The 23248-nt window shown below is 35.4% G+C and overlaps 1 protein-coding gene across 1 annotated transcript; it reads left to right on the top strand.

Moving 5' to 3' along the window:
* Positions 1 to 773: 773 nt before the first annotated feature.
* ARL6 (ADP ribosylation factor like GTPase 6) lies at positions 774 to 17196 on the top strand. Its single transcript, XM_063304429.1, has 8 exons — positions 774 to 897; positions 3868 to 4018; positions 6603 to 6664; positions 7962 to 8030; positions 10392 to 10486; positions 13141 to 13270; positions 14925 to 14980; positions 16431 to 17196. Exons 2-8 carry the CDS (start codon positions 3896 to 3898, stop codon positions 16454 to 16456), a joined length of 561 nt encoding a protein of 186 aa, XP_063160499.1. The 5' UTR covers positions 774 to 897; positions 3868 to 3895; the 3' UTR covers positions 16457 to 17196.
* Positions 17197 to 23248: the final 6052 nt, after the last annotated feature.

Raw genomic sequence — 23248 nt, 5'->3', positions numbered from 1 at the left:
TAGCAAATAGCAGATATGGACAAGAAACACAACTACATGTATTAATCCAGGCACAAGTACACGGAAAAATCTACTCAAAAGATCGATGGAACCATTCAGGAAGGGTATGATTGTGGAAAGAGCGTTTGCACACGCGCATGCACACTGAATCAGAAACAGAAGATAGTTATAAAATAAACGCTCATTTAATTTCAGGTGCGGATTTTTGTTATCTTAAAACATTGTATTTTAAATCATCTAGCCAATACAGTCGACAATTCTAACAGCGGGGAGGGAAGGGGTTGTAAGTAGGCGCGCAATATAATTTGGTAGGTTAATACTTCGAGTTAATGCGACTGATTGAGGTTAATTTGCGTTTCCAGGTCGCCCTTCTACGTATTAACTTGGAACTGTCTTTCTTAATCACATCTCTGACCCCCCCTTCCAATCAAAATCCAGCGCTCACCTCACTCTTATATAGACATGTTGAGCTTTTAAATTTTTAACTTAAACAAGGCATGGACGAAAACCCAAATAGGGGGTGGGGGTCTATCGGGATTGCTGCTCGTTCCTGCAGCACTTCTTCATCACCGTTACATTCAAATCCCGGATCCGTCTCTTGATACTTCTCCCCGTGTCACGAAAAGATTCAGAGCAGAAGGTGAGAATGTAGTGTTTCTACGATAGCTCGGCCCTGCTTCTCTACTTAGGCAATGACGGCCCCTTACACCGCAGATGATCATCGGGAGATCACGTCCACGCCCCTGTGGAAAAGGCTCTCCGCCTCGCAGAGGGCGTGGCTTGCGGGATGGTTCAGTTTCCGAGGTAACGACGTAGGCGTCGGGGACGTGGGGGGAGAAGGGGTTTCTTGTTGGTTCAAGGCCTGCCGGGCGGCTGCTGTTGGCTGCGTTTCCTTTGGTGAGTAGTGGCGGCGCGGTTTCCTGCTCCTTTAAATAAAAAGGGGGGTGCATGTCCAGGCGACGGGTTGGGTGCTTCTTTTGTTCTTTTAATTAAAGTTATATAGCCTTCCTCTGTAAAGATCAGGTTACCTGGCTTTCTTCAGCCTCCCCGCCACCTTTATTCGGACGAATCCTGGGAGAGGATTAGATTACGATAGGAATGAGAGTGGTCGACTCACGCTTACCCAGTCAGCTTCGTGACCCAGCAAGGATTTTAAATCCGGGTTTCTCCTCAGTGAACTATGTCATCCTTAAAGCAGCTTCCCAGTTGCTAGGATTTAAAATCCCATCATTTTCAGGCCATGCTAGAAAGGAATTCTGGACTTGGAGTTCCGTATATTCGAAACGCACCAAGTTGGGAAAAAGTGGTCTTCCTTACACTTAAACGGTTCTGGAATCTGGAACCAGAAAAGGGAAATGCAGCGAGTTTATTTGCAGCTCAGGTGGAAAGATGCTACCTCCTGAGTCCCCAATACGGACATCTTGCCCATCAGCACTGCCGGCTACACTTCCCTTGTTGCTTGGTGGAGTACCTACCTTGCCTGATTATTTGTAGATTTCATTTAAAAGAAGAAATGGGAAGCCAGCATAGAGGCTAGATTCAAGGATAATCCACATTTTCAATTATGCATCTAGGCCCCTTTTAGAGGAACACTAGGGAAAAAGAAGTGGTGATTGCAGCTTAATATTTTGTTTGGAAATCTGTTCACCTATCCAGAAGAAACAAGGACTAAATATAATCTCTTTGTGTAGTGTTATAAATGTGATTGTCCATGTTCATAGCAGCCAGTTTTTGAGATACTAATAACAAATAACAAACCCTCAACATCCCAAATGTGTCCCCAGGCCAAACATTTGGTGACTGTTCTAATACAGGGAGGTTGGTCTGCTTTTATTGCCCCCATTTTTTCTTAATTCTATTTTTTTGTTCTATTTTGACTATTTCTATACTTAGGGTTGCAAAGAACAGCAATGCACATATGCTGCATCTTGAGGGATAGCAGAAACTAATAGTAAAAATCTAGTACTTTGCAATCCAGTCTTGCATATATATATTTGAAAGTATCTGCCACTGAGTTAAATGTATCTACATCTCAGCTATTAAGTGTTGGGGAGACTTCATCACCCTTGTAAATTTGCTTAAGCATTAAAATCTGCATGTAAGGTGAAGCTGAACATACCACTGCAGGTCATGTTTGTCAAAGGAATGTATTGTGTTTTTTCCTTTTCTCTAGTAAACTTTTTACTACAAATTGGGTCTGCTTTCAATGAATTGTCACCTTAAAATGTTTGGGATGTCTTTTGTCAAAGAGTAGAAACATGAATAAGCTAATAATTTCTTGCAATCTGCATCTACTGTCCAGCTTTTGGCAGCCAGCCCCAAAAAGTGCACATGCTGTTCCCGTATTGTTGGTAATCTGGCATAGCTAATAGCATTTGTTCTTTCCTGATAAATTGTGGGGGGGGGGTGTCAATATTTCCTGTAATAACAGATTACTTCCTTACTCTATTTTTTCTTTTTACCTGCTTTTTTCTTTGCTTTTTGGGTACTCTAATGTGTATTGGCATTTATAACTTCTAAGATGCAGTTAAGACATTGTTTTTTCATTATTATTAATTCTGCAATATATAACTATTATTTTTGGAGAAAAATGCATTTTAAAAACATCTTGAAGAAAAGTGTCATAGAGAATGAAAAAAAAATTGAATTGCTATTTTCTCCCACTGGTATGGCTGGACTTTTAATGTAACAGACAGAAATTTAACTCTACATTATTTCAGTTCCATGTTGGTGAAGGGTTTTTTTTAAATTATTTATTGTTTCCTTTTGTATCCTGCCTTTCCATCCCAAGGGAACTAAGATTTAAACATTGCTTAATCATGCAACAGTTAAAGGTGTTAATAGTGTATCCTACTAGAGGAAAGAGTTAGTGCATTCTTCACTGAGATGCTACCTTCATAAACATCAAAAATAGGTAGTTATCATCCTGTTGCCTGCACTAGAAAAAACAATATGAAAAATACAGGTGACTGTACATAACACTGCTTGCACAGTAGTTTGTAGATGTATCTTCCTTCCTCCCCCCCCCCCCCATTAAAAATGTTTTCTAACAGAAGAAAACAATACTGTCCCTAATTCTGGTAATAATTCTTCATCCTGTTATGTTTAAAGAAAATAGATAAATGGAAACATTCTTCCTCATTCTGAAAGTATTACTATACTTGAGTTGGGATTCAGTACACACATACAAAGAAGTGATTATCAAGTCAGATCAGTACTGTGTACCAAAATAAGTACAGTTGTTAGGTAAGTCACAGCTACATGTGACTGAAAATACTATCCTGTTGTACCCAATGGCCCCTCAACTGTAGTCCCACTATATTTAAAGATGCAATGTATACTATTGATATAATAATGTAAAACTCAAACTCATTCCTTTAGTAAGGAATGGAACTCTTATTTATGAGTATTATGTAATTAATATTTAACTGGGATTACTTCTTGGTTCTTGAACATTTTTTAATAGTTCACTGTGAAGAATGTTCTGACGTGGCCTTCTGTTTGTATCTGATGTTGGTTAAACTGTAAAACAATAAACATGGATCTACTTCTATAGAAGTAAAATAAATTCAGTAGCCTCATTGCACAACGCTTTATGAATTATAGAATCACAATTATCCATTGAGAGAAAGATACTGTGCTTTAACAGGAAGATAAGTAGCTAGCCTGTTTTGACCAGAAGACTTTCCAAATAAGCAGATTATCTACTTGTTCTTAGGCTAACCAACCTGCTGTGACATGATTTGAAACAATTTCTTCTCTAGGATGCTTCTGGTTTAAATGTCTAAGAACCTTTGCCTTCATGTTCATCTACAGTAATTTCAACTTTTAAATCTATCTATCTATCTCCAACCTTTATAAATACAGGAATTGACTGTGTCATTCTATCAAAATTATGGGATTATTCGATAAACTGGCAAGTTGGCTTGGCCTGAAAAAGAAAGAAGTTCATGTGCTGTGCCTTGGATTAGACAATAGTGGTAAAACAACAATTATCAACAAGTTAAAACCATCAAATGTAAGTAGACATTTTTAGTATATTACCAATTTGTCTTATATGGTTGAAAAGCTGACATTTATCACTGGAGGTATTTGTGAAAACATGGAACGTTTAATACATTAGAATACTAATTTCAAGAGAAAATGTATACATGCCTCTTTGAGATGGAGTAAATTGTGTTAAATTATGTGCTTTTAATACTTGTACGTTTAATAGTAATGTGATTTATCATTCCAAAAAAATAGGTGCTAATAAGAATTGTGTTTAGATGTGCAATTCTGGACTTGTTTACTTTAAAAAAAAGTATTCTTTGGACTGTAAACTTTAACCATCTAATGAAATGAAATGAAATAAATTACTTAAGTCAATATACATTAGCAAGCAGAAATTGAAAAAAGGAACATCGTGGAAGTATTAACTACTATTGTCTCAAACTTTGTCTTAGACGATCAATTAAAGAAATAGCCAATATTAACACTGAACTAATTAAAAACTAATATAAGGAATGTGTCAATTTTGCTGTGGCCCATTAGCAGTTTTATTACTTTTAAAGTAGTGCTACATAGCAAAGCAAGTTAATGCTATTTACATATACAGAGGCCCTCGTTATATGCAGTTTTATGTATCTGTAGTTGGTAAATACAGACCAGAACTAATTATAGTTAAGAGTTTAGTATATTTGTGAGTTTTGGCATGTGGTTCTTATTCATATGCCATTTTGTATATGTGTTAAAGTATTCATTAGGCCTCCAATACATTTTACCAGCAATCTGCTGCCAGTCTTATCAGTCTTCTCAGCCTGTATCTTCTCACTGCATACTCAATGAAGTTTTCAGTGCTTCTCACCCACACCCCATCAGCCCTCCCAGCTTGTCTTCCCATGTACAGTTGCCGGTCTTTGCAGTGCTTCCTTTTTTCTTTCCTGACAGGTCATCCATCCCTGGTTTTTTTCACAGCATACCCACCAAACGTCCAGTGCCTTTTCAGTCATTTCCTAGTCTTCCCTAAACCCTATAGACTCCAGGCCTTATTATCTGCAATTTCGTTATCCATAATTGTAGGCTAGAATGGAATCTCAATGAATATTGAGGGCTACCTGTATATACAATCTATTATGTCTTTGGTTTTCTTAGGTAAAGCCCCATTTAATCCTTTTTGCCCTGGTATCCCACTATGGAATGTCATTTTCAGGGACATTCAGTACCACATTACTATCTTATTTGACTTCATGCAAAGACTCTTCTTTTCTAAATCCATCTAGGATTTCAGTCCTATATTTTATAAAGAATTGTAATATCCTGTGTTAAAGTGGCTATATTTATACAATTTATTTTCTGTTTCATATCCCGATTGCTGTGAAATTTTATGTTTTTACTCCACTATGTAATCAATCCAGAGTATGTTCATTTTATGTAGTTTAAAATACAATAAATCATGTCTATAATGTTGTTGGATTTAAATGGGCAATGACTTATTTGATTATAACTCTTGTTAAATAATTTTTAAGACATGAAAATATACCCAATACAACCTGGCATGCCTATTCTGCTTTGTTAATAAATGATCAATATCATAAATACAGACTGATTTGTTAAAGAAGCAATTTTACAACTACCAGAAACATAGATATATACATGTATTTAAATGCAAAATACAAAAAAACAATATAAATGAGGTTTCACTGTTTCTTGCCAGTAATTCATCTTCCAGTTAAAAAGATGAAATACTTATGCTGACAGATCATAAATACTTTTGTCTTTCTTAATTGGTACATCATCCATTCTATATGTATTTCTCAAAAGTTATGAGATTCTGCAACATATTTACTGTAGATTGCTTGAACAGGCACTAATCCCTACAGTTTTGTAAGGAACACAGAAAGTGTACTATATATTTCATATTGGATCCACATCCACAATACTGATAACTAACATTTAGATATAGTAACTGAGACCAATCCAAGGGCTTCATATTCTTTATTTCAGTAATTCTTTGCTCAGCTACATACTGATTTTTTTCAAAAGTGAACATAGTAATTGAATTATAGGAAATACAACAGTGTCAATACTGATGAATACTTCTACAGGAGGAACAGCTCACAGTATAACAAAACAAGATAAAAAAGCAATATACAATAAATAATGAAAAAGGTGGGAACAAACAACATAGAAAGACATATACAAAACATAACCAAAAAGGGGGCTCATTCAAATTAGTATATCACTTGAACCTTAAATCACATTCTAAGAAAATAGGAATAACTACACCTCATTGTTCAATATTAATAAATGAATTAAACCTAAATATAAGTTAGCATATATACTATTGGACTGAATGAAATCAAACTAAAAGTCTACAGAGCTGCCATTATACAGAATAAGAATCAGAGGCAAACTTAAAAGTTAAATATTTCTTTTTTATTCATAAACACATTATGTATTCTTTTATAGCTGTTAGTGTCATTGCGTGTTATACATTTGGTAATATAATTTTATGACATCTTAAAAACACTATAATATTTCAATCAAGAGAGATTATATAATTACTGATTTTAAATATTAAAATAACAATTTGTTTTTAAGTCAAATTTTCTTTTGCACAGGCTCAAGCTCAAGATATTGTTCCCACAATAGGATTCAGTATAGAAAAATTCAAGACATCAAGGTAATAATGCTTTTATTCCAATATTTTTATAATTGTATATTATATAATTATGTATTAAACTTTTAAAGAAAATGTTTTAGCTGTAACATTTAAGTTGCCATATTTTCATCCTGTCTTCTGAAACACAAGTGGTAACTTTGACCTGTGAAGTCTTGCATGTGAGGAACATTTTAATCAGAAACTTCCTTTTTAAATCAATAAACCCAAATCTCTAGGAATAAAATGAGGTTATTGGAAAAAGGGAAGACAGCATTGATACACAGATTTTCAGATAAAATCAACACAGCTATCCTACCTAAACCAGTTACTTACTACATGCTTGAATAAGATCTTGGGTTCAAGACATGTTGAGATCATTTTAGAGAAGCTAGTTGGAGAGAGATCATGAGGCTATTTTGTTTAGATGTTCTTAGGCAGGCCGACCCTGCTTCTTACATTTCTAGCACTATTCTCATAGTTTAATAGGAGATGGACGATAAATGAAAGCTAACCTTCTTGCAAGCAAAACATTCCCATATCTCCTGTTATGGATATGGCCAGCAAATCAGAAAACTACCTTACAGTTGGGCTCATCTTCCTGACCATATGATGACTGACTGTTAAAGCTACTGACTAGCTTTCAATAATTAAGCTATTGTATAAAAATTAATCTTGTGGGAGCAAGTGTTTTTTTTTTAATATCAATTCAGGCCTCTTAGAAAGGGATATATTTACCATATGCTAGAGGTTTGCACTGTTCTAGGATTCCAAAAATTAATGTCATATTCCATAAGGGAACATAGTATGGAGGAAAAAAAAGTATTTTTTACAATTTATATTGAAAAATTTGAGTCATATTAGTCTGCAGTCTAACAAGATTGTTACAGAGATAGATGTCCTCCAGAGCAGATTTTGGGAGCATGCAGGGAAGTAAAAAAGAGTGATGAGAAGTGTTTGTTTTATTTTCCATTCATTCATTCATTCATTCATTCATTCATATTTTTTGTCAAATTTATATAGCTGTCCATCTCACAAAAACAAGTGACTCTGGGCAGTGTACAACAAAGCTAAAAAAAGTTAATAAATACCCAAAACAATGCTTATTATTAAGAAACATTAAAAACTATGAAAAAACTTGTCAATAAAACTCAGTGCATCATATTGAATGAAATGTTAATGGGAAAAAAAATAAAGAAGAAGTATGTGTGCCAGTCAGAAGCAGTTACTATTACACTAAATTGGCGTAATATAATTTATATAAGATTGCAATCCAAAATGTGTCTCATTTCTAATGTCCTATTTTATCATTTCTTTACAGTTTATCATTCACTGTTTTTGATATGTCAGGTCAAGGTAGATACAGAAATCTCTGGGAACACTATTACAAGTAAGTCATTTTCTTTACTATAAGACTTAGTTGTGCATTCCTCTATAAAATTTATGAACATATTTAGTTAAAATAGTTGCAGAGTAAAATGATAATTAAGTTTCTTAGATTTGACTATAATATTATTCTCAAGCATGAACCAAAGGGAAGCAATAATGAAGAAATTGGAATAATATACAGTAAATAATACACAATAAACATTATAAAAATCTAAAGCTTGAGAATTCATCAGGTGATATCTGAAAGGAAGTTAATTATCCATTCCTGAGAAAATTACTACCATAGGAGCAAATGCTACCTTTTAGATAGTTTTAATATTTTATAAAGTCCTCAACCTTTTAAAATACCTGAATTAAACTCCCTATTTTCTAGCAATCCTAGCTAGTAAAGCCACTTTTGAAAGTTGCAATCCATTAAGTTTTGGAGGGTCACAGATTGCACACCTTGGATCTTAGACTAAATACATGTATAGCTGCTTAGTTGTTGAACATATGGAATATTAAAATATAAGATATTAGTCCTTTTTTTGTCAAGAATGTTTGAGTGCCTATGGAATTATTTTTATGTAACATGAATTAAAAATAATTTTAATTTAGTTTCCTTGAAAAGTTACATGAAATACTATGATATGATTGATTTATTATGAATTGGGTTTATTATTGGGTTATGCCTCCTTTCTCCAGTATTTAAAGATTTTACCTTGAGGACATTGGATTTTACTGCTTAATTAATTGCTGTTGTGCAAAAATTTAGAAAAAAAGCTGCTGTGCTAAGTGTCTAAGCTTCTGTTCCATAATGTTTCTTTTGGAGATGCCAAATAGAGAAGCTTTAAGACTTCACTACATTGCAACTTCAAAGCGAGTAGCTATTTTTGTTTTTTAAGTATATTGAGGCTATAATCATGTACTACTTTACTGAGAGTATATTACATTGAACTCTATAGATAGCCTTTCTCAACCTTTTGACCCTGGAGGAACCCTTGAAATATTTTTCAGGCCTTGGGGAACATTCAGGCTCAAATATTCAGGTCAGAAGTTACAAAATTAATATATTTGTTTCATATGTAGGCCTGTATATATGCATTAACAGTGTTCTTAAACTAAAAATAAAGAATGAAACTTACCTCTTTAAGGTGAAGTTGCTCGATTTGAAATAATTTTTTAAATAGTGATCTTCCAGGGAACCCCTAGTGACCTCTGATGGGAACCCTAGGGTTCCATGGAACCCTGGTTGAGAAACCCTGCTATAGATATATGAGTGCATAAGTACAGGATTGTCTTTTAAACTATTTTACAGTACAAGTAAACTTTCAAATTTGGCAAACTACCACATTACTTTTTAAAGGCTCTAATAGCTTGGATTTAAAGTTGTGTCAGCAGAGCTTCAGTGATATAAAATTTGCCTCCCTCATTTTTATGAATAATTCCTCCTTTTACATTCTTGCACCATATCTCACATTGAATGTGACTGTCTCCTACTGCTTTGAAGTGGCTTTGGGGGACAGGACTGCCATGCAGTGGGAATGCTATTCTACAACTGAAGTAGTATACATTTCAGTTTTGGATTCAAGCCAGTTTTTGAATCAGAAATGCACGAGAGCATTTTCAACTGACCTTTATCAGACTTACTACATTTCCAACTGTTTCCAACTGTTTATAATTTCATGAATTGTTTAATGCAATACAAGAAACAATTAAGAATGAATGCCAATTCTGACCAGAGGATAGTTCAGTCCTATTTGAAAAAGGTGACATGCAACAAATTTGTCAAAGAGAGAGTGATTGAGCCAGACATTCTAAAAGACCCACTGGCATTAATATAGATTGGTTATTATCATTGTTGTTGCTTACAAAAAACTGAATTTTAGTGCAAATAGGATTTTCTTCTTCCAAATCCTTGACTGCATTTGGATTTCACTGTATTGCTTGGAACAAGGAGCTTGCTAACGCACGCTGCCCATCATTCCAACCTACTGCTAGAAGGACCAGCTAAACAACCCTTTTTGAGAATTATGTGAAAATCAGGAATTCTGACTTGTTCATTTCCTAACAAGCCAGAATCAAAAGGTAAGAATGAGTCATGGCCTCTGGATCTGGTCATTTGAGAGAGAAACAAACCAGAGTTGCTGGTGATCCTAAGCAAACAATTTGCAAAGCTGTCTTGTTTTATTTAGTTGTTCCTGTTAGCAAGAGGACCCAAGTAATTAAACAGCAGGTACCAGTATGCTGCTTATTCTGTATAATTCTAGCATATTCTGACTCATAGCTTATAACACATTTTTTGCCTCATGGATTCTTACCACCTTATTACTCAGATTTTTCACAGTGTGTAATTCGTGTCTTTTGTTTTTATACTGTACAGAGATTGCCAGGCCATTATTTTTGTCATTGATAGCAGTGACATACTAAGAATGGTTGTGGCCAAGGAAGAACTTGACACTCTCTTGACTCATCCAGGTGAGTAATCTTGTTATCATTTACAGTCCTTTTCAGAATAAATCAATCATTTTGTAATAATACTGTATATATTTTCCTTTTATTTTTTCTTTAGTAATTAAAATATATGCACATTGACATATTTTTCATTATAGCCATGAAACTTATTTAATTCAACATTAAACCTACTGAAATTAAATTCTTTAAACATTATATAAATATTATTGTTAAATAAGAAATTGAATTTAACTTGCATTAAAAGCTCCTCAAATTTTAAATTGATTATGTGCCATCAAGTCAGTGTCAACTCTTAACATATAGACAGATTTCCTCTAGGATGGTCTGTCCCCAGGCTGGCCTGTCAGGTCTTTCAATACTGCACCAATCAGCACTATAATAGAGCCCATCCTCCTTGCTGCTGGTTGTTCTCTTCTTCTCTTTCCTTCCATGTTTTCCAGTACTATAGCTTACTTAATAGGTCTTCACATATCTGTATATGATAATATAAGCCTGCTCATTTGTGCCTTAAGTGAGAACTCTGGATTTATTTTTACTATGATCCTTTCCTTTGTTGGAGTCCTCTCTAACACCAAAGTTCAGAAGCATCAGTAGTCTTTCTATCCTGTTTCTTCAAAGCCTAACTTTCCATAGAGTGCCACATGAAAACCACTGCATGCACAGTTCTGATCTTTGTAAACATTATAGCATCTGTGTATCATTTCTAGGGTGGCTCTACTACCCTACTAATTGCTAGTCTGCAGTATATTTATTGACAGCTAGTCCCTTTAATGTTGATAGTAGATCCTAAAAGCCACTACTTCAGTATCTTCATTGTCCATTCTAAGGCTGATTGCTTGTCCCTAATTTAATTTAGTCTTTAATCTTAGTCCCATTTTTTCACTGTGGTCTTAAACTTTCATTAGTAGAGCTTGCACACAGTTTCTATTTTAAGATAACAGATAGTGTCATCAAGATAGTGCACATTAATGTTTCTTCTTCCAATTTTAAAACCACATTCATCTTCCATTCCAGCCTCTCTCAATATATATTCACCACACAGGTTGAATAAATGAGAGAGTATAAAGCCTTGTCTCAGTCCTTTGCTGACCTGAACCAGTCTGTTTTGCCATGTTTGTCCATATTACGGCTTTCTGACCATAATCTATGTATAGGTTTCATATGAGGACAATGAGACATTCTGGGATTCCTATTTTCCTAAGACATTCCACAGCTTGATACGGTCAATACAAATCAGAGTTTTTTCTATAATCAATGAAGCACATACTGACTTGACAAAATTTTAACATCTTTGAAAAACTGAAAGACTTACAAGGATATTCCCATTATAAAAACTAGTTTGTTTTTGAATTGTTCTTTTAGTAGGAAAATCTACTCTCGATCCCTAAATTTCTGTATTTCTTTTTTAAAAATGAAGAATTTGTTTTCTCTGACATTTGTTTCATGTGCATTGCAAACAGAAAGAGGCATCAGTTGAGAATTTGTAGAATAATTTGTAAGGGTTATTATTATGTTTGTGTATCTTCAGTAATAAAGTAAGCACTAAAGCCTTTCATGTGGAATAGTGTTTTTAAAACTTCTGCTTCACTCCCAAGAATACATGATTTGTTGGTCCCCAGCACCATTAGGCACAGACATGAATGTAGCTTATTTGTATAGATCTCTACCTACAAGGCTTTCCATGTATTATGAAACTAAGTCTGTGAAGATGAAGGTATTATTGATCAGTGGAATGAATTGCAAAGTTTGGGAGTGTTCTGTGATGCTGTGCTGGTCCTGAATTCCCAAATGCCAGCAGTGACAAATGCAGCAGTGACAAGAGCTGTATTTATATAATTGCATTCAAAGTATCAAATAAAATTGTCCTTAGGTTTGTTGATGCAACTACTTCTACCTCATTTCCATCAAACATATAAGTGGGACAGTACAAGTACGTTGTTTGGCCACTGTTTCTTTATATTTCATTCCCTTTATATTTCATTACTGGAATGGAATGGGAAGAAGCCACAGTATAGCAGAAATGAAAATTGAAACTGATTCTTAATAATACTGAAGTTTTACCCCAAAGTTAATTTACAGTATGTTAGATTCAATCCAAAATTCTGGACTGTGTAGTATTTTAATAATATTACTCGATTCATGTAGATTTTCCTCACCACTAACCAATGATAAGCAACACACTAAATCATCATGAGAACGGGCCACACAGATTGCATGCTTCCCTGCTAGACTTAACATTTCTTTTTTAAGAAATTAAAACCTGCTTTTAGCAGTTGTCAAATGTTCTCTGTAACAAATTTGTTCTGGTCAGTTTTAATGTGTTGCTTTCCTGTAGCATAGAAAAAAGTACAACAATCTCATAGATTTTAGGGCTTTGTTTTGAAAGAAGAGTTTTAAAATGTCATCACTTGAACAAACACAATATGTTGGTGCATGTGTTTTCATTCTCAGTAGTTTTGTACTTAAACATATATATGAGTTTGGAGGATTATTTTGAGATTTCTTCAGATACTGGCATCTGAGGTCTCATGGCCCAAGACTTGGAGAATAAAGTCTTCAAGGAAGACACTGACAAGTGAGAAATGTATGTTTCCCATTTCTATTTTAAACAGTTTTCATATGCATGGTGACAATTTAACAGATGATTGATGTTCTAGATCTTAAACATCGCCGAATACCAATTCTGTTCTTCGCAAACAAGATGGATCTCAGAGATGCTGTTTCCTCTGTTAAAGTCTCTCATTTACTGACCTTAGAGAACATCAAAGACAAGCCATGGCATATCTGGTAAAATTATGATTTTATAATTATAACTAAAAATAATACTTAAACATGCATTAAATACATAATTCTAATTTGGATTTGGATTTTGAATGTTCTAAGATTTATTAATGCACATAAGCTTGTGAAAGCAAATTCATTTGACTCCATTGTCCTTCAGTTTTCTTCTTTATTCTAGCTATAGTGTGCTATCCAGCAAATCTGTTGACTCTCCATAACTGTCATTTGGAAAGTGTTATTTTCACCAACTCGATGAATATGCCACATTTCACTTATTACAAGGTTTGGGCAAGATGAGGAACAGAGCTGGTTTCTTCATGCATGCTTGATCAAATACCCAGTTGTATTTATTTATTTATTTATTTATTTCAACTTATTTTAATGCTTTTTATTTATTTTTAATTCAATTTGTATACCTCCAAATCCAAACAATTTCATTGTGACTTACATTCAACTGTAAGCATAAATATACATAATATAGCCTAAAATATGAAACAATAAAAATATCAATGGTAAGTAACAAAACATAGAAATTAACCAGTAAAATCCATAACAACACTCTAATACAACAAAAACTAATGATATTAATATAATTACACTGAAATTATCCCTGAATAAAACCTCTAATAGCAGCTTCCAACAACATATAAAATGCACTTCAGTATGAACGGTACTCTGGAAAAGCTCAGTTTTTACTGCTTTCTGGAAGGCCATCACAGTCAGGGCTAACCTAATATCTAAAGGGAAACTATGCTATAATAGTAGCCACAACTGAAAAGCATTGTTTTTTGCTTTTATCTGCTTATATCTGTTGCTACTGAATTTTTTGCAATGGTTTTTAATATAAAAGCACAAGAAATACAAATTTAGTCTGATGTGGATATTGTAGAAATCTAAGTCCTGATAAACACTACTGTAAAAAAGAGCAGATAAATTCCTCTGCATCTGATCATTTATTGAATACCATGTTCTGAAAAGCATGTTGAGGCAGGATTGTCTAATAGATCAAATTAGGCAAGGGGGTCAGAAGTGATAGGCTCAAATCACGGCTGCCCATTTTTGGGAGATCTGCAGGCACAGTCGGAATTTTAAGAACTCTTGCATCATGGCTTTGGGTAGCAGGGTCTTGCCGATTCACAAAACAGTCTCCTTGGGGAATAATCACTTAAAAATCACCACATTACTAGAAGGTTTTCTGTCATTCCCTACTTTAATTCCCTGCTTTATCTTTGCCATTTTTTCTGGGAAGATGGGTATAATTACAAAGCATTGGGTTGCAACCATCTTCAAACTTAGGGGATTCGTTTGGGACCCAGAAGCATTCTTGGAAATAAAAGAAGACACTGGCAGCTGGGTCTTCGATGCCAATTTCTTGGTTTAAAAAAAAATAAAATAAAGTGTTGTTAAGGTATAAAGTACAATAGTGCAGGTGACTTGGCAGGAATCTGTGTAGGTATGTAGAGAAAATCCAGTGGGATAATATCTGCAACAGATCAGTAAGCAAGGAATAACTTCACATTTGATACCATCTAAGTTTGAACCTCAGACACTTACTGTACAACTAAAGACAGTGGTCTGTGTGTATGCATGATTTGAAGTTGATTAATTGTAAATATTTCTTCAACTGTTTTTATTATTTATAAGAAGTGTGTTCTTTCAGTGCTAGTGATGCTCTTAAAGGAGAAGGATTGCAAGAAGGTGTAGACTGGCTTCAAGGTATGTTTTGCCTTAACTGTTTTTCTTTTCATAAACCCTCCTTTAAAAAAAATATTTTTCCATCACTTCATTTTGCTTTTTCCTGCCTATCTCTGCTGTCAGATCAAATTACACAGTAAGTATCCTTACAATTATTTGGATGCTTCTTTCAATTACACATTGTCATCAAACAAAGGTATTTCCATTTTTAAAATTTCATTTTGATTAATATATCAACAATACAATACCAAACACTAAAGTCAATATAATGTTAATTATAGAAATATTTATTTCCTTATTTTTAAAAAGGCCCAAAGCAATTTAAATTCATTGTAAAGAATACAATAAAAAGAATAAAGTAACATTTCTTGTTTAAGTGTGATCCAAAATGATAGCTTTTGTTTAAAGCAACTGAAAAAAAAATTAGAAATATACCATGATACTTACTATTATCACTATTGTTTAATATGTATTTTTACTGTTTCCTGTGTAAAAGCATCTTGAAATGGCTTGCAAAATGTAACATTGTAAAAAGCAATAAATTGAAAAGAATACAAAAACCAAAAGCAGTTAAAAGAGAAGGGGACAACAAAAGCTGAAACAGAAGCCATTTACAGAACTTCATTCCAAGATAATTGCTCATACTGGCACTACAAAATATGTTGTACATGAATTATTTCATATAACGTCACATACCAGGCTAGCGATTCCATTAGTCTTCATACGCCATGAACTTAAGCAACGCAGGACAGACAGTTGTGCTACTCCTGCCTTGCCTGAAGGTTTGCTTGCTTTAATAACATCTACAAAGCAACAGTGTTGCTTGTGGCTGCCATGGCAAAAAGCACCTGGAGGCACCTTTCTCAAAGCTAGCCAATGGGAAGAGGCATTGGAAATCTATCTCAAGTTACTTTCCTGCAGCAGGAGAAAGAGAGCTGATAAATCTACATAAAGATATTGTTAGCCCGATTCACATCACTCTGTTAAAAGGTTTATCAGGATAAGATACTGAGAATGAGTTTGGGCTTTGACAATAAGAATGTGCTCTTTTTGAAATAGAATAATTGTACAGCAACTGGCAGTTTACACAGTTGTCCAACACGTTATTCTAAAACTTTGCAATCAATGATTTTATGTAAAAGAAACCACTAGATGTCAGCAAAGATTGAACACTGAGATGCAGAGAAACCTCATTAAATACTACAGTATTTATTATATGGAATATGCTAAGATCCATAATTAAAAACTTTAGTAAGTATTATAAGAATCTTGGAATAGAATCCTCAGAACTGTATAAAACTGCAGGCTTCTGGACATTTCTGTGCAGGAACCACAAAATCTTTAAACTTACTTGAACATTACTCCTTAGCAGTCTAAAATGCTTCTGAATGGTAACAATGCTGGAAATTTTTTGATGGTATCATATAAGAAAACAGCATTTTAACATGAATTTTTATTTGTTTTTATCTAGATCAGATCCAAATAATGAAGACATGAAAAGCTAATGAGCTAATGGAAATATTAAAGATAATTTATACATATTGAAGGCCTTGGAGATAAAGAATTTTTAGGCCCGTGGGTTTTCTTGTGTTGGCTTTTATAAAAGCCTTTAAAAATAAAATAGTACTTTTTTCTAATAGCTCCATAACGGCCATCATATGACCAGAAATTTAGGTGTGTCAAATAAAATAATGAAATAATTGTATACTATTCAAAAACCTTTGGTATGTTTTTTGTTTGATTTTTTTAGTTAGAGCTTAGGGAAAGGCATCTTATGTCTAAAAAGCTGATTTCTGAAAAGCTTTTCATAGTGTCTTGCATTCAGAACTTCACCCTGGCCATGTCTCCCTGTTGAACTAAAATTTGGTTTAAATTAATAGTCACAAGAAAGAAAAAAATGCTGCAAGATGTAAGCAATACTTCTTGTTCTTTTACACCTTTTTCCTGCAGTTGTGAAAATGACTTTTGTAGCTTTTCTTCTCCATCATTTTTTTCTCATCATGTTGTATTGTCTAGTCTACAGATCATGGTTTACCCAACTCTGGTTGTATACAAAGTAACTTCAAATCATGGTTGGAAATTTGGCTTTATAAACCTGTTTTTATATAACAAAGAATTTGGAAAGAGAATAAATAAGGCTTAAGAAAAAGTTAAACTAAAGTTGTTCTTCTAGCCAGATAATAGAAGAAAAAAAATGGGAGCTACAAGCTCAGACATAATGTGCAAAACGGAGTGGTTTTGTTCCAAAATTATCATCATCATCATCATCATCATCATTTTCTATCCCAAATACTGTTTTCTCTGAAAAATACTCGATTTTTCTTCTGGGACAGGCTGATCCGCGCATGTCAGAAAGGTTTTTACATCTCCAGAACTGTAACATCTCAAAGTGTGGTATTCTGGATGATACACTTCTGAAAATGCACAAAGCACTTGAATCAACATATTTGGGCCAGGGAAAATGAACATTTCAAAAACAGTATTCTCTTTTGCACATCTGTATTCACATAAGACTCATACACATGATACACATCTTGCATGTCTTACTAGGCCATTTTAAACATGTAAACCAACCCTCAGCTATACCACTTTTCCATACAATGTTTTAGTTAGATGTGAATTGTGATTTACAAGCTATTTGGATGTTTATGAATGTGCTATTTATGTGCTAAATTATACTGTTTTCTGTAATAGCTAAAACAATATTTTGATAAATAAAGTACATAATTGACATAATGAATTCTGTCTCTTTGAAGATGACAAGTTGTATTCATGAGATGAAATAGTTTGAAGTATTGTAGGGAGCATTTTCTAGAGACCAAGCTTCACTTGGGAGAAATGCTAAGCAGGCAGAGCACTGGGTAAGCATTAATCCAGATATTATCAGATCCCTGAACTAATATTTTTCCCAGTTAAAAGATGAAGTTAACAGGCTTTCACTTGAGAGTGAGGCAACCTTGCAGGACAGAACTTCCACATCTTTGCACTGCATCAACAAAAGGGAATGGTTGCAATTTCTTTATAATTTGTTTTATGTATTTATTCCAATTTTGTGGCTATCCAAAACTGTGGGTTACCCTTGGTGACTGTGGGCAGCTTCTAAGTAAAAAAAAAAAAATACAATAAAAGAAAATGTGGCCAACTAGAAGAACAAAACTAAGCTAAACTGAAAGAGTTACCACAACTACCCCACCCCAAGGCCTGGCAGAACAACCAGGTTTTTAGTAATTTCTAGAATGTCGTAAGGGTGGGAGCTGTATGAATCAACTGAATGGCTTTAAGGATAGATTTTATGTTATTAGATACTTGAAAAGGATAAGTGGACTGTGCCATAGCGCAGGAATAACGCTAAGAAGAAGAAGATACTTGAAAAGGATAGTTGAACTCTTCAACTGTCTTTGTAGAAAATGGCATTAATCTCATTAAAATTAATCACATTTTTATTTTGCAGCACAGAACTTTTCTGAATAAAAGCAATTTCCATTTGACATCTCCAGCTATTGACACACCTATGAAATCTGCAGGTAGCACTGTATCCCTCTCTCAAAATTTGTTATGATACATGGTGCAGAATATTGATTATTTAAGAACATAAGAAAATGAGCAATGCAAACCACAGCTTTATTACACTAAGTTGGACATATATACCACATGAGCACAAAGTGTGCAATCTACATGTGCTAGATCAGTAAACATAACCTGATGCTAATGATTAGATTTCTGCAACATAACCATAAAAAGGGGCATAAAAAGGTAATGGGAATGCTCATCAGGTGCTCATGTAAATTTTTGCAGCCTGGATATAGTATGCTTAAGAGCAACAGACAGGTATGTAGATATAGAAATCTAGTTGAGTATTTTAGAGCCCTCGATTCAAGACAGCTGAGTTCAGTAGGGCTTACTTCCAAATAAGTATTTTAAGAGTAATTTTCTAATATTAAGAAGTCTACAATCAGTGGAGCTTCACTAGTGAGCAGACATACATAGGATTGTATTGTCTATAAATTAAAAAGAATTTATGATATGTATTTTTTTTCAAAATTAGCCAAAGAGAAAATCAAAATGCAATTTGTTCAGAAACCAACTTTACTAATTGGCAGTATAGCAAGTTTAATATTAAAAAAATTTAATGGGGTCTTATTTAGCTCTGAGCAATATATTCTTAATAAAACATTTGAAATAGTTGGGAGTTTTTTATTTTAAGCTTAATCTTGGTAGCTTTTGAGAACTAAGAATCTTTAAAATATAAAATGCATCTTTAGGCCTCTCATGGTTTCACAAACAGGCTGCCTCTCTTTGCTATATGCTATTACATTGTACTTTCTACATGGCAACTAGGGCCTCATTATCATCTGTTTAATTTGCATGTAATTCCATGGTTCTTAAAGTTGGCAATTGGGGTCAGAATCTAGAGGCTGCTACCACCTGCCACATGACAAATAATGTCTTGCATGAAATGTATGAATGTAAGGCTAACTCCAAAATGTGTATTTCTACAGCGCTTTTGTCATGATGTTTTTGGTGAACATTTGATAATATAGTGGTAGAGAGGGACCCATCATCTAAATGATCCAAAGCACCTGCCCAGTCTTACTTTGTTCCTAGGCCATGAACAAGGTTACTGGCATATGGTGCCAAACAATTTTTAAAAAGCTGTATATGCAAGTGAATTTGAGTATGATAATCTCACTGTCTATATTAGCATTTACCCTGCAGAATTTAAATGCATTCTGACAAAAGTATATATAAATGCTTGTTTGTTGTTTATTCATTTAGTCGCTTCCGACTCTTTGTGACTTCATGGACCAGCCCATGCCAGAGCTTCCTGTCAGTCGTCAACACCCCCAGCTCCCCCAGGGACGAGTCCGTCACCTCTAGAATATCATCCATCCACCTTGCCCTTGGTCGGCCCCTCTTCCTTTTGCCTTCCACTCTCCCTAGCATCAGCATCTTCTCCAGGGTGTCCTGTCTTCTCATTATGTGGCCAAAGTATTTCAGTTTTGCCTTTAATACCATTCCCTCAAGTGAGCAGTCTGGCTTTATTTCCTGGAGGATGGACTGGTTTGATCTTCTTGCAGTCCAAGGCACTCTCAGAATTTTCCTCCAACACCACAGTTCAAAAGCATCAATCTTCCTTCTCTCAGTCTTCCTTATGGTCCAGCTCTCGCAGCCATATGTTACTACGGGGAACACCATTGCTTTAACTATGCGGACCTTTGTTGTCAGCATGATGTCTCTGCTCTTAACTATTTTATCGAGATTTGTCATTGCTCTTCTCCCAAGGATTAAGCATCTTCTGATTTCCTGACTGCAGTCAGCATCTGCAGTAATCTTCGCACCCAGAAATACAAAGTCTTTCACTGCTTCTACATTTTCTCCCTCTATTTGCCAGTTATCAATCAAGCTGGTTGCCATAATCTTGGTTTTTTTGAGGTTTAGCTGCAAGCCAGCTTTTGCACTTCTTTCACCATCATAAGGCTCCTCAGTTCCTCTTTGCTTTCAACCATCAAAGTGGTATCATCTGCATATCTGAGATTGTTAATGTTTCTTCCAGCGATTTTAACTCCAGCCTTGGATTCCTCAAGCCCAGCATGTTGCATGATGTGTTCTGTGTACAAGTTGAATAGGTAGGGTGAGAGTATACAGCCCTGCCGTACTCCTTTCCCAATCTTAAACCAGTCCGTTCTGTGGTCTGTTCTTACTGTTGCTACTTGGTCGTTATACAGATTCTTCAGGAGGCAGACAAGATGACTTGGTATCCCCATACCACTAAGAACTTGCCACAATTTGTTATGGTCCACACAGTCAAAGGCTTTAGAATAATCGATAAAACAGAAATAGATGTTTTTCTGAAACTCCCTGGCTTTTTCCATTATCCAGTGGATATTGGCAATTTGGTCCCTAGTTCCTCTGCCTTTTCTAAACCCAGCTTGTACATCTGGCAATTCTTGCTCCATGAATTGCTGAAGTCTACCTTGCAGGATCTTGAGCATTACCTTACTGGCATGTGAAATGAGTGCCACTGTTCGATAGTTTGAACATTCTTTAGTGTTCCCCTTTTTTGGTATGGGGATATAAGTTGATGTTTTCCAATCGGATGGCCATTCTTGTGTTTTCCAAATTTGCTGGCATATAGCATGCATTACCTTGACAGCATCATCTTGCAAGATTTTGAACAGTTCAGCTGGGATGCCGTCGTCTCCTACTGCCTTGTTATTAGCAATGCTTCTTAAGGCCCATTCAACCTCACTCTTCAGGATGTCTGGCTCTAGCTCACTGACCACACCGTCAAAGCTATCCCCGATATTGTTATCCTTCCTATACAGGTCTTCCGTATATTCTTGCCACCTTTTCTTGATCTCTTCTTCTGTTAGGTCCTTGCCATCTTTGTTTTTGATCATACCCATTTTTGCCTGGAATTTACCTCCAATGTTTCTAATTTTCTGGAAGAGGTCTCTTGTCCTTCCTATTCTATTGTCTTCTTCCACTTCTGCGCATTGCTTGTTTAAAAATAATTCCTTATCTCTTCTGGCTAACCTCTGGAATTTTGCATTTAATTGGGCATATCTCCCCCTATCACTGTTGCCTTTTGCTTTCCTTCTTTCTTGGGCTACTTCTAGTGTCTCAGCAGACAGCCATTTTGCCTTCTTGGTTTTCTCATTCTTTGGGATGTATTTTGTTGCCGCCTCTTGAACAATGTTGCGGACTTCTGTCCATAGTTCTTCCGGGACCCTATCTACTAAGTCCAGTCCCTTAAATCTATTCTTCACCTCCACTGCATATTCCTTAGGAATATTAGTGAGCTCATATCTAGCTGATCTGTGGGTCTTCCCTAATCTCTTGAGTCTGATCCTAAATTGTGCAAGAAGAAGTTCGTGATCTGAACTACAGTCAGCTCCAGGTCTTGTTTTTACCGACTGTATAGATGTCCGCCACCTTTGGCTGCAAAGAATGTAGTCAATCTGGTTTCGGTGTTGTCCATCTGGGGAAGTCCATGTATAAAGCCGTCTCTTAGGTTGCTGGAAGACAGTGTTTGTTATGCACATTGAGTTGTCTTGGCAAAATTCTATCAGCCTATGTCCTGCTTCGTTTTGTTCACCCAGGCCATGCTTACCTGTAATTCCAGGTGTCATTTGACTGCCCACCTTAGCATTCCAGTCTCCTGTGATTAAAATAACATCTCTTTTAGGTGTGTTGTCCAGTAGGTGCTGCAGATCCTCATAGAACTGCTCTACTTCAGCTTCTTCAGCATCTGTGGTTGGGGCGTATATTTGGATCACTGTGATGTTAGATGGCTTGCCCTGAATTCGAATTGAGATCATTCTATCGTTTTTTGGATTGTATCCGAGCACTGCTTTAACCACTTTACTATTAATTATGAAGGCTACTCCATTTCTTCTGTGGTCCTCTTGTCCACAGTAGTAGATTTGGTGGTCATTTGATGTGAAGTGTCCCATTCCAGTCCATTTCAGTTCATATAAATGCTAAGGTAGATTTTTTTTTTTTTCTTATTATTATTATTTAACATTTTGAAAGAACTGATCAGCTACACTGTTGAAAATATAACACGATTCCAGAAGCAGAATTAGATTATTATTTTACTGCACAATAGAAGGAAAAGCTGTAATTTTTCAAGCATAAGCTCTTTTGGACAGCTGCCAAGGCTTCAGAAAATAAAGAGGAACAATATGTGTGTGCCCGTGCACACACATACACACATACCCCTATAAAGAGACCCTGTTTGGTGTAGTGGTTAGGGTGCTGGCCTAGAAACCAGGAGACTCTGAGTTCTAGGCTCCCTTAGTCATGAAAGCCAATTGGGTAATTTTGGGTAACTCACACTTTCTCGATAAAATAGTTAAGAGCAGAGACATCACACTGACAACAAAGGCCCGCATAGTTAAAGCAATGGTGTTCCCTGTAGTAACATATGGCTGCGAGAGCTGGACCATAAGGAAGGCTGAGCGAAGGAAGATCGATGCTTTTGAACTGTGGTGTTGGAGGAAAATTCTGAGAGTGCCTTGGACTGCAAGAAGATCCAACCAGTCCATCCTCCAGGAAATAAAGCCAGACTGCTCACTTGAGGGAATGATATTAAAGGCAAAACTGAAATACTTTGGCCACATAATGAGAAGACAGGACACCCTGGAGAAGATGCTGATGCTAGGGAGAGTGGAAGGCAAAAGGAAGAGGGGCCGACCAAGGGCAAGATGGATGGATGATATTCTAGAGGTGACGGACTCGTCCCTGGGGGAGCTGGGGGTGTTGACGACCGACAGGAAGCTCTGG

This window comes from Candoia aspera, chromosome 5, assembly GCF_035149785.1.
Source record: "Candoia aspera isolate rCanAsp1 chromosome 5, rCanAsp1.hap2, whole genome shotgun sequence".
Taxonomy (NCBI): Eukaryota; Metazoa; Chordata; class Lepidosauria; order Squamata; family Boidae; genus Candoia; species Candoia aspera.
The sequence above is the reverse complement of the archived record's forward strand: the minus strand, read 5'-3'. Positions and strand labels throughout refer to the sequence as shown.

What these genes read in the sequence shown, in the direction of transcription:
- ARL6 (XM_063304429.1), top strand. Translation starts at nt 3,896, where the DNA reads ATGGGATTATTCGATAAACTGGCAAGTTGGCTTGGCCTGAAAAAGAAA. An exon ending in GAAAAATTCAAGACATCAAG is followed by an intron (nt 6,665 to 7,961) that starts GTAATAATGCTT and finishes ATTTCTTTACAG; the next exon opens with TTTATCATTCACTGTTTTTG. An exon ending in GACAAGCCATGGCATATCTG is followed by an intron (nt 13,271 to 14,924) that starts GTAAAATTATGA and finishes GTGTTCTTTCAG; the next exon opens with TGCTAGTGATGCTCTTAAAG.